This window comes from Loxodonta africana, chromosome 25 (assembly GCF_030014295.1).
Source record: "Loxodonta africana isolate mLoxAfr1 chromosome 25, mLoxAfr1.hap2, whole genome shotgun sequence".
Lineage (NCBI taxonomy): Eukaryota > Metazoa > Chordata > Mammalia > Proboscidea > Elephantidae > Loxodonta > Loxodonta africana.
In genome coordinates, this window is record NC_087366.1 from 39,045,014 (window position 1) to 39,057,315 (window position 12,302).

Here is a 12,302-nt window from a genome sequence, read left to right on the forward strand (position 1 = left end):
CCCAGGGGCAAAGATGAGAAGGCAGGAGGGTACAGGGAAGCAGGTAATGGGGAACCCAAGGTCGAGAAGGGGAGAGTATTACACGTCATGGGGTTGGCAATCAATGTCACAAAACAATTTATATGTATTAATTGTTTAATGAGAAACTAATTTGCTCTGTAAACCTTCATCTAAAGGACACACATGCGTGCACACACACACACACAACCTTATGGATCATACCAGAACATTATCTGTTATGGATTGAATTTTGTCTCCTGAAAATCTATCTTGCAAATCCTAACCTCTGCCTAACCTCTGGTTATAATACCATTTGTCAATGGGTTATATTTGTTATGTTAATGAGGCAGGATTAGGGTATGTTTTAAGTCAATCTCTTTTGAGATACAAAAAAAATTAAACAAGCAAGTGAGAGAAGCAAAGATGGGAAAGACTGATGCCAAACCCTGCGGAGATCTCCAAGGAACCAGGGAACAGAAGCTGAAGAGACAAGGACCTTCACCCAGAGCTGACACAGACAGAAAGCCTTTTCCCAGAGCCATAGCCCTGAATTCAGACTTCTAGCCTCCTAAACTGTGAGAAAATAAATTTCTGTTTGTTAAAGCTATCCACTTGTGGTATTTCTGTTAAAGCAGTACTAGATAACTAAGACATTATCCAACTCACTTGCTTTGTACATGTCATCAGAAGGAATCAGTTCCTGGAAGAGATCATATTTGGTGAAATAGTGGCCAGGGAGGGTGAGGGAGACCCTTGGTGAGGTGAATTGACACAGTAGTGGCAATGATGGACTGGAACATGAGGAAAATCGTGAAGATGATATGGGACCAGGCAATGTTCCATTCTTATTGTACATAAAGGTCACCATGAGTTGGAGTTGACTCGATGGCAACTATCTTCCTTATCTTCTGATCAAATAATTCAAGTATACATTTTAGATAATATTGGCCATTTGGTTTGGATTATGCATGTGGATTCTTATCTGTATTTCAGAAATTTCAAAGTCTGAAACTGTATATTCTTAGGAAAAGCTGGTATGCTTGTGATCAGCTTTATCTTCCTTTCTTTTTAGCCCCAAACACAGATTTCCCACCCACCTCACGCCTCCATATCCCTGTGAGTGCCAGTTCCTTCGATGGACTTGCCTGCTCCTCATGCATCCCTCTGCTTGGGAGCATGGAGACTCTTTAAAGGATGAGTTAAAATGTGCTGAAGCCATCTGTCTTGTGTTGGAGGAAGCGCTTAGCCATAAGTTGTAGCTACTGTTTTAACAGAATTACAAATAGTGGGAGTGGGTTTGGCTCTCGCCCAAGTAAGCAACTGGGCTCTAATTTAAGATCTCCTGCTAGGAAGAAATCTTCCCTTAGATACCATCAGGCTCTGTTCTCTGCAGGGCGTCAGTTAAGGTAACTAGAATAGAATATAGAAAGCACAAAGACAGGGAAGGTGGACCATAATTTTACCTATGCCAGAATGTATGCATGTATTTGTGGAAACCTGTTTTATCGTGTTGGAATCCGTATGTGTCTGCCTACTTCTACTAATAAAGAATCGAACTCCAGTTATCATGTTTCGCTATGGAACAACTATTAAGAGTGATGCCATTTATCAGCTGGTCTTGCTCAATTTATGCCAGACATTCAATCTTGATAACGTTTATCATTTTCTGATATTATATTATGTATATTGGTACTGATTTTTTTACTCTTTGTCTTTTCTACTGAAAGATAAGCTCCGTAAAGTCAGGGGCTTTTTTTGATTCTGTTCACAGCTATATCCCCATTTCCTAGAACTGTGCCTGGCACATAAAAAAATAAGTAGATGCTTATTAAATATTTGTCAAATGGAGCCACTTGATGATGTATGGAGGCAACAGAAAATAGTAACATAGAACAGCGAGTGGCAAACTAAGGCCTGAAGACCAAATCCAGCCCACCACCTATTTTTTTAAATGAAGTTGTTTTGTTTTCGTTATTTTAGTAGAAGTAACAACCTCACCTGGGAGAGTTAGATCAAACTCTCTCTCTGTGTATGTGTGTGTGTGTGTATATATATATATATATATGATATTTTATTTAGCTGTTGTTGTTGAGACTATACACAGCAAAAAATACACCAATTCAACAGTTTGTACATATACAATTCAGTGACATTGATTACATTCTTTGAGTTTGTGCAATCATTCTTATCCTCTTTTTCTGAGTTGTTCCTCCTGCATTAACATAAACTCCCTTTAGAAATCTAATCTTTCAAGTTGCTGTTGTCAATTTGATCCCATACGTTGTTGTTAGGTGTCATTGAGTAGGTTCTGACTCATAGTGACCGTATGTACAACAGAATGAAATGTTGCTGGTCCTGTGCCATCCTCATAGTTGTCGGTATGTTTGAGCCCATGTTACAGCCACTGTGTCAGCCCATTTTGTTAAGGGTCTTTTTCTTTTTTGCTGACCATCTACTTCAGTGAGCATGATGTCCTTCTCCAAAGTACATAAGATGAAGTCTCGCTATCCTCACTTCTAAGGAGCTTTGTGGCTGTACTTTTTCCAAGACAGATTTGTTTGTTCTTCTGGAAGTCCATGGTATACTCAACATTCTTTGCTAACACTATAATTCAAGTGCATCAATTTTCCTTCAGTCTTCCATATTCATTGTCCCGCTTTCACATGCATATCCCGTATAGATAGATCTTAAAAAAGCATAATACTCAAGGCAGACTTTTTTTTTTTTACTAGTTAAGCTAAACTATTGCTTGGTTTTAAGAAGACTTAAGGGAGTAAAAAGAATTTCACTGGCACACAGCCACACCCATTTATTTATGTATTATCTGTGGACGCTTTTGTACTACAACAGCAGAACTGAGTAGTTGGAACAGACACCAGGTGGTCCACAAAATATAAAATATTTGACCCTTTACAGAAAACGTTTGCTGAGCCCTGGCTTACAGATGGACCTCAGGGTCAGCCAGACCTGGGTTTCTATTCGGGCCACTTACTAGCTGTATTGGCAAGTTATTTAACCTAATACATTGGTTCCCCCATATAGAAAGTGGTAATAATGATTTCTGTCTCACCAAATGGATGTCAGGATTCAGAGAAATGAAACATACAAACCACATCAGGAAATATCAGCTACTATCATGGAGCTGTGTGTGCTGGGTGTTTCATTCATCAAGTCTGCACCTTCATTGTGCAGGACACTTTGCCAAGCTCTGGACTGATGGAGGTATCTAAGTCTGACCCTTCCCTAAAGGCTTCACAGTGGGGTGATTGCGTAGGACCTGGACTTTCTATTTTACTCTGGAGTCCCTGGGTAGTACAAATGGTTAATGTGCATGGCTGATAACCAAAAGGTTGGTGATGGCTCAAGTCTACCTAGAGGCGCCTCATAACAAAGGCCTGCCTGGCAATCTTCTACAGTATCAGCCAGTGAAAACCCTATGGAGCATAGTTCTGCTCTGAAACACAAGTCAGAGTCAATGCGACAGCAACTGGATTTACCTTCCTCTGACTGCATCGCCATCTAGTTGTTCCTGGTGTGTATGTGCTGATTTAAAAACATAAAGACAGTTATTAAATACATTTCTTGCTTCACTATGATGGTGGTTAGGTGCCCTCAAATCAATTCCAACTTGTAGTGACCCTGTGCACAACAGAGTGAAGCAATTCACAGACCTGTACCATCCTCTAATCATTGCTATGTTTGAGCCCACTGTTGTAGCCACTGTATCAATCCATCTCATTGAGGATCTTCCTCTTTTTTGATGACCCTCTACTTTGCTAAGAATGATGTCCTTTTCCAGGGACTGGTCCCTCCTCATAACATGTCCAAAGCATGTGAGACAAAGTCTTGCCATGTTCGCTTCTAAGGAGCATTCTGGCTGTATTTCTTCCAAGTCAGATTTGTTCATTCTTCTAGCAGTCCACAGTATGTACAGTATTTATCACCAACACCATAATTCAAAGGCATCCTTTGTTTTTTGGTGTTCCTTATTCATTGTCCAGCTTTTGTGTGCATATGAAGCAATTGAAAATACTGTGGCTTGAATCAGGTGACATCTTTGCTTTTTAACACTTTAAAGAGGTCTTTTGCAGTAGACCTGCCCAGTGAACTATATCGTTTGATTTCTTGACTGCTGCTTCCTTGGGTGTTGATTGTGAATCGAAGTAAACTGAAATCCTTGACAACTTCAATATTTTCTCCATTTATCATGATATTTGGAAACCCTGGCGGCATAGCAATTAAGAGCTATGGCTGCTAACCAAAAGGTCGGCAGTTCAAATCCACCAGGTGCTCCTTGGAAACCCTATGGGGCAGTTCTACTCTGTCATATAGGGTCATTATGAGTTGGAAACAATTTAGCAGCAGTGGGCTTTTTTGTTGTTGTTGATATCATGATATTGCTTATTGGTCTAGTTGTAAGAGTTTTTGTTTTCTTTATGTTGCGGTGTAATCCATACTGAAGGCTGTAGTCTTTGATCTTCATCAGTGAGTGCTTTAAGTCACCTTCACTTTCAGCAAGCAAGGTTGTGTTGTTTGCATATCGCAGGTTGTCTTCCTCCAATCCTAATGTGACTCTCTTCTTCATATAGTCCAGCTTCTATGATTATTTGCTCAGTATACAGATTGAATAAGCATGGTCAAAGAATACAACCCTGATGCACACCTTTCCTGATTTTAAACAATGCAGCACACCCTTGTACTGTTCAAATGACCCCCTCCTGTTTTTGTACATGTTTTGCACAAACACAATTAAGTGTTCTAGAATTTCCATTCTTCACAATGTTATCCATAATTTGTTATGGTCCACACAGTAGAATGCCTTTGCATAGCCAATAAAATGCAAGTAAACATCTTTCTGGTATTCTCTGCCTTCATCCAAGATCCGTCTGACATCAGCAATGATATCCTTTATTTCATGTCCTCTTCTGAATCCAGCTTGAATTTCTGGCAGCTCCCTGTCGATGTACTACTGCAACTGTTTTGGATTATCTTCAGCATAATTTTACTTGCCTGTGATATTAATGATACTGTTCAATAATTTCTGCATTCTTCTAGATCACCTTCCAGTCAGTTGGCCAGGTAGCTGTCTTCCAAACTTCTTAGCGTAGATGAGTGAGCACTTCCAGTGCTGCATACATTCGTTGAAACATCTCAACTGGTATTGCGTCAATTCCTGGAGACTCGTTTTTCTCCAGTGCCTTGAGTCCAGCTGGGACTTCTTTCTTCAGTACCATCAGTTCTTGATCATATGCAACCTCCTGAAATGGTTGAATGTTGACCAGTCCTTTTTGGTACAGTGACTTTGTGTATTCCTTCCATCTTCTTTTGATGCTTCCTGTGTCATTCAATGTTTTGCCCATAGAATCCTTCGGTACTGCAAATCGAGGCTTGAATTTTTTCTTTGATTCTTTCAGCTCAGGAAATGCTGAGCGTGTTATTCTCTTTTGGTTTTCTAACTCCAGGTCTTTGCACATTTCATTATAGTACTTTGTCTTCTTGAGTCTCCCTTTGAAATCTGTTCAGCTTTTTAACGTGATCATTTCTTCCATTTACTTTAGCTATTCTGTGTTCAAGAGCAAGTCAGAGTCTCTTCTGACATCTATTTTGGTCTTTTTTTTTTTTTCCTGTCTTTTAAAAGACCTTTTATTTTCTTCATGAATGATGTCCTTAATGTCATCCCACAACTCGTCTGGTCTTCAGTCATTCATGTTCAGTGTGTCAAATCTATTCCTGAATGGTCTGTAAATTCAGGTGGGATACACTCAAAGTCATTTTTGGCTTTCATGGACTTGTTTAAATTTTCTCCAACTTCATCTTGAACTTGTATATGACCAATTGATGGTCTGTTCCACAGTCGGCCCTGGCCTTTTTCCGACTGATCACATCGAGCTTCTCCGTCATCTCTTTCCACAGATGTAGTCGATATGATTCCTGCATAGTAGCTATTAAAACCATGTCTTCAGAAGTCAGAACCTGATCTAATTTTTACATTTAAATTCTACTCATTTAAATTAAAAAAAGCAGTGAACATATGCTAACTACTACTTACATAAATACATTTTTTTAAAAGGGGATCAAATCATTAAAGCAATAAAAATACCGTTTACCATAACTGCTGCAAATTAATTAAAGAGTTGCATGTATTTATTTATTATAAAAGTAATATATACCCATTGCCATGGAGTCGATTGCAACTCATAGAGATCATGTAGGACAGAGTAGAACTTCCTTATAGAGTTTCCAAGACTGTTATCCTTTCAGAAGCAGATTGCCACATGCTTCTTCCGTGGAGTGGCTTTTGAGTTCAAACTGCAGACTTTTTAGTTAGCAGCCAAGCACTTAACCACTGTGCCACAAGGGCTCCTTAAAGTAACACATACTTGTCAAAAATTTGAAAAATTCAAAAGATCTGTACTGTATTTTTATGCAAATAATGCACGCCTTCTAAGTTTCTTTGCCAGCTGCACCCTCTCCCTCAAAGTATTTTCGAAAGTTGCTGTAAAAAAAAAATTAGCATAGCATACTTATGAAGTTTCTGGCATGCGATAGCTGGTCAGTAATTATGTATCAAATAAGAAAATGAATGGTTGAAAGTTTCTTAATGCATCTTGCCAAATTGCACTCCATAAATCTTACACTAGTTCAATTTTATTTCCACAAATTCTATACTGATATCATCACATATTCACCAGGTTTGAGTGTTATAACTAAAAAATGTGCTATTTGGGTCATTTTATGTCCACGTTACTCTTAGGAATTTCTGTATGAGAACAGGGTAGGTATATCTCGTTTTAGTAAAGGAATGGTTCTTTTATGAAAGCTGTCACTTATTCTCATAATCAAATACATATTTATTGAAGAAAATTTGTCACATTGAAACAGAGAACAATAGATGTTAAAAATCCCACTACTCTGAACATTTTATGGTAAAAATAACTGTCTGGAGTTTTCACATTTTAACAATAAACCATTTATTATATCTTTCTTGAAATAGTATTTACTATGAATATTTTCATATATCAATGAACCTTTTAAAGTTTGGTTCTCAAAGGCTGAATAATATTCCATTTCACACACACGCACAAAAAAACTATACTTTTCAAACCCTGATGGTGAAGTGGTTAAAGCAATTGACTGCTAACCAAAAGGTCAGCAGTTCGAAACCACCAGTGGCTCTGCAGGAGAAAGATGTGGCAGTCTACTTCCGTAGAGATTTACAGGCTTGGAAACTCTATGGGGTCGCTATGAGTTGGAAGCCACTCAATGGCAGTGCGTATTGTCAAACCAATATTCTAGGACTATAAACATATGAACAGTTTAGGAAATATGTATTTGTGCATCTCACTAGTTATTTAAGTTTTCAACTGGAAGTATTCCAAACACATAGAAAAGTACAGACGCTAATATAACAATACAGTGCAGTATCTATTATGCAGATTTTTACACATATCCAGTAATTTCATTTATAGGATAATGTCTTGGTTATCTAGTGCTGCTTTAACAGAAATACTACAGTGGGTGGCTTTAGCAACAGAAATTTATTCTCTTATTGTTTAGGAGGCTAGAAGTCGGAATTCAGGGTGCCAGCTCCAGGGGAAGGCTTTCTGTCTCTCTTTCGGCTCTCTGGGAGGGTCTTTGTCATTGGTCTTCCCCTGATCTTCTCAGCACAGGGACCCTGGGTCTGAAGGATGCACTGCACCCCCAGCTCTTCTTTCTTGGTAGTAAGAGGTCCTCCTCTTCTCTGCTTGATTCTCTTTTATATCTTAAAAGAGATTGACTCAAGGTACAACCTAATCCTGTAGATTGAGTCCTGCCTCATTAACATAACTGCCTTAAATCCTGCCTCATTAACATCATAAACCCCAAAAAAACCAAACCCGTTGCAGTGGAATGGATTCCGACTTATAGCGATCCTACAGACAGAGTAGAACTGCCCAATAGAGTTTCCAGGGAGGCCCTGGTGGATTTGAACTTCAGAACTTTTGGTTAGCAGCCATAGCACTTAATCACTATGCCACCAGGGTTTCTCATTAACATCAACATCATAGAGGTTAGGATTTACAACACATAAGATAAAATCATATCAGATCACAAAATGGTGGACAATCACACAATACTGGGAATCATGGCCTAGCCAAGTTGACACACATTTTGGGGGGACACAGTTCAATACATAACAGGTAGGAACTCCTTTCACAAATAAAGTAAATAGAAAGAAATAGATGTTTACCATCTGAGAATATGTTTCTATCTTGGTATTCCCTAGTTCATGTCGAATGGATGTTAGACTTGCCAGTTTGTGCTGATATAGTTTAAGCTGCCTTAGGTCTATTGTATTTATCCAACCTTCACTTTGTTCCTTTGGGGACACTTGTTTAAAACAACTTTCCTTGACTACTGTTTTAAGAGCTGGCACAGCTGCAGACACAGCTAGTTTTTTGGCTTTAACTAGGCACTCATCCTTCGCACTTTCTTGAACACAGCTGGGTGCGTTCTTGTTTCGTGGTTGGTAGCATCGTTAGACAGTTACTCATCTGAATATATATTGATGAGTATAAACCGGGTGGAATCATTATGAATTATCAGATGTAATTTTTTAACCATCTTGTGCTATTTTGGGGGTTATACATTGCTTTCTTTAACTGCCGCTAATGTCAACAATGGAGGAAGTATAAATCATAGTAGTAGAACTAGGGCTTCGAACCAGTTCATTGCAGTTCAAACCCTTGCTGTGAATTTGAATTTCCACCCCAGCTATACTGAATCAAAATCTACATTTTAATAAGATCCCCAGGTGATTCTTATGTATAATAAATTTTGAGAACCACTGCTCTACTAGTTGTTCTCACAACTGGTCCCTAACCAGAAGCATTAGCATTGCCTGGGAACATGTTAGATATATACATTCTCAGCAGGGATTCAAAATGGAATGAACTGGGTTCAAAGCCCTGGGTAGCGCGAACTGCGGTTCTCAATATGAAAATGGTTGGCTTATTTGTAGGATCCACCACTTCGTGGGGACTACATTTTTGATCTACAAGTTAGATCCTCTAATTTAAGTCTGCGTTCTCATACTGATTTTGTCTATTGTGCTGACTACTTGAACTTTTGTGTAAAATGGTTTATAAAGAAATGAAGATTACATAGAAAATTCCCCACCCCTCAAAGTTATATCATCTCCTCTTCCTTTCAGAGACAATTCATTCCAAAGAACTCAAGGAAATAATAAGCAGAGTTAATATAATTTCCTGTTTTATTTGATAGAATTTCTAAACTTGCCACGCATTAGACTAGTTGATGAAATTATTTTATTGGGTGTTCTCTTTCCTATTGCTTATAACCTTTTGATTTAGTTTCTTGTTTACTTCAACTGACTCTTTGGACTTTATATCATAATTATTTGGGCTATGCGTGCATTGCTCAGCTTAATCTGCAATGGTAGTAACATCAAAGGCAAAGGGACAGATAGAGGAGTTTCAGGAGGACATCAGCAACTACAGTGAAACCTGCGAGAGCCAGAACTCAGTGGGACTGCCTTGTTTTTCTGGGTCTCACAAGTTTTCCACCTTTGACGGTGCAATCTTACTACTTTTCTTTCGCTTGTTTTAGTGGAAAATATTTGAGTTTTCCTTCTCTGACAGGTTTCTGCTTTACACATGTTCTGGCTTTTGCAGGTTTTACTGCACTTGTCAATATTGCCATATATCTCCTTGGAGGGTTAAGAGTGGGGGTGTGAAGCTGAAGTTGCTACTTTCCTATCTTGAAGTATCAAGTTTCAAATTCTATGCTGTGCATATATATATATATATACACACTAGATCTAAGCATGTGTGTGTGTGTGGAGATCTATAGCTCATAATGTATTTGATTTTGTTCTATCACATTCTTCATCTGGATGGAAGAACAAGGCAATGACAAACACCCTTCGTCACTCACTTCCTTCTTACTTTTCCTGTATAAGAGAGTCACATGTTCTCCTGAGCAAGGGGGCTGTAGGATGGGGATTTCCTTCTTTGATTGGACTTTCTAGGATCTGGAGGACAATGGTTGCATAGCAATATCTCATTTTAGAGAAGTTGAGGGTGAGAGAGTAATTCACCTGGGGCCCACAACTAGTAGAGTATAATGCCAAGATCAACTACTGCTCTCCTGATCCTTACATTTAATACTTAATTTCAGTGCTGTCTTTAATACATTATTTTTTTTACTTTAGGGAGATGTCTTTCACAAAGGCAAGAGCTCCAGAGCAATACTTTTGGTAATTCCATACTAGCAGAATTGCATACTGATGACACTGAAGAGTTTGATTTTTCTTTTGCTTCCCAGGATTCATACCTGCATGTAGCCTTGGTGTGGCTCAGGTGGGCAGGATGAACTTTGGAAAGGACGTCAGTACCCTGAAGTATTTCACCATCTGTGGCTTACAAGAGGGCTATGAACCATTTGCAGTGAATACAAACAGGGATATTACCATGTGGCTAAGCAAGAGGCTTCCTCAATTTCTTCAAGTTCCATCAAACCATGAACATATTGAGGTTTGCTTTTTCTTTAAAATCAGACTGTTGCCAAAAACCAGAAGTGGGATGTCTTTATATATGGGAGTTCTACCTGTACCATTTATTGTAACTTATTTAAAATGGATATTCTCCTGTGTTCTGTAGATGTGGGGTTAAGCATAAGATCAGCCTCTGGTGCTAGGTACTTTATGAGTAGCTGATTATACTGATTAAGAATAATGAATATCCTTTTTATATAGTTATTGTCAGGCCTAACCTGACTGTGTATAATTGTAATATGCATTTCCCAAACCATCTTTTGAGTTAGAAGTCAAACTATGAATACATCTATGATCTCTAGGTTTGATCATCTTTTTTACAAAGCGATGTCATCTGTGGGCCATGTTTGGGATTCTGAAAGCGTGTTATGCGTTAGTCATCTTTAGAATCTAGAAATAGACAATGGTAATTAGAATTTAAACTGTTGCTTCTTCGTTTGGTAGGTGACCAGAATAGATGGCACCATAGACAGCTCCCCATGTTTGAAGGTGACTCAGAAGTCTTTCGGGTCACAGAACAGCAGCACTGACATCATGTTTTATCGTCTGAGCATGCCAATCGAGTGTGCAGAGGTCTTCTCCAAGACTGCTGCAGGAGGGCTCCCCGGGGCCAGCCTCTTTGGGCCCAAGAATGACCTGGAGGATTATGATGCAGATTCTGACTTTGAGGTTCTGATGAAGACAGCTCATGGCCATCTGGTACCAGATCGGGTTGACAAAGAAGCTACAAAATCAGAGTTTAATAACCACAAAGATTATGCTCAAGAAAAACCCTCTCGTCTGAAACAAAGGTCATTAATATAATGTAGTATGATCTTGAATGTGTAGCTATTATGTTGGGAGAGTTACAGTAGAAAGTCAGGGATTTCCCAATGTTGATTTGTTCTTCCTCTTCTCCCTCCTGTTTGTGTTTGTGTGTGTAAAGTAGTCTATAGGGATAAATGTGGAACCCCTTGGTCACCTAATTTGTTCGCACTGATATAATCATATTTACGTTCTTGGTTGACAATGATAAATCTCTATAAATGATATTTTTTGTGGACAAGAAGACAGTTTAGAATATTTTCTTGTATTAAACCAGGGTTTCTCAGCCTTAGCATTATTAACACTTTGGACTAGATGATTTTGTTACAGGGGCTATCCTGTGCATTGTAGGATGTTTGGAAGCATCCCTGGCTTCTACTCACTAGATACCAATAGCACCCTCCCCTAGTAACAACTGAAATTGTCTTCAGACATTGCCAAATATCCCCAGTTGAGAGCCACTTTACAGAATTGATTATCTGCTCATGTTTGAAGCAAGCAGAGCATTTTAACATTGCTTATTCCTAGTCCGCTAATAATTTCAGATTTTTGCTTAGAAGAACAAAACCAGATTACAGTACAAGCCATTCTGCAAGACTTACTGAAGATGTCCTTGCGGACGATCGGGATGACTACGATTACTTGATGCAAACGTCTACGGTATGAGGTTGCAGCATTTATCATTTAGTTTTGTTTTTCAATTATTATGCTTTACATTGTGAATAGCTCACTTGGCTTCATCATATTTAGAAAGTTTATTTTAAAATAGTTTTTAGCTTACATTTTTTAGATATATTTTTAGGGCTGGAAAGTTGAATATATGCACACCCACACACATACTATATACAGAGATGTCAGTAAGAGAACAACTTTATGATACATGTCCTTAACAGTAACTGTAATCTTGATTTTGCTGTCATATTTCTTGGCAAAATTTTAATTT

At 38.6% G+C, this 12,302-nt stretch overlaps 1 protein-coding gene across 1 annotated transcript in view; it reads left to right on the forward strand.

The window, feature by feature from the left end:
• Positions 1–12,302, forward strand: part of LOC100676989 (ryanodine receptor 2) — a 362,795-nt gene that overhangs the window by 101,250 nt on the left and 249,243 nt on the right. Inside the window, exons 17-19 of the mRNA XM_064276716.1 lie at positions 10,327–10,535; positions 11,000–11,346; positions 11,905–12,019. Of these exons, the coding sequence (XP_064132786.1) occupies positions 10,327–10,535; positions 11,000–11,346; positions 11,905–12,019 (671 nt within the window). The remainder of the gene's footprint in view (positions 1–10,326; positions 10,536–10,999; positions 11,347–11,904; positions 12,020–12,302) is intronic.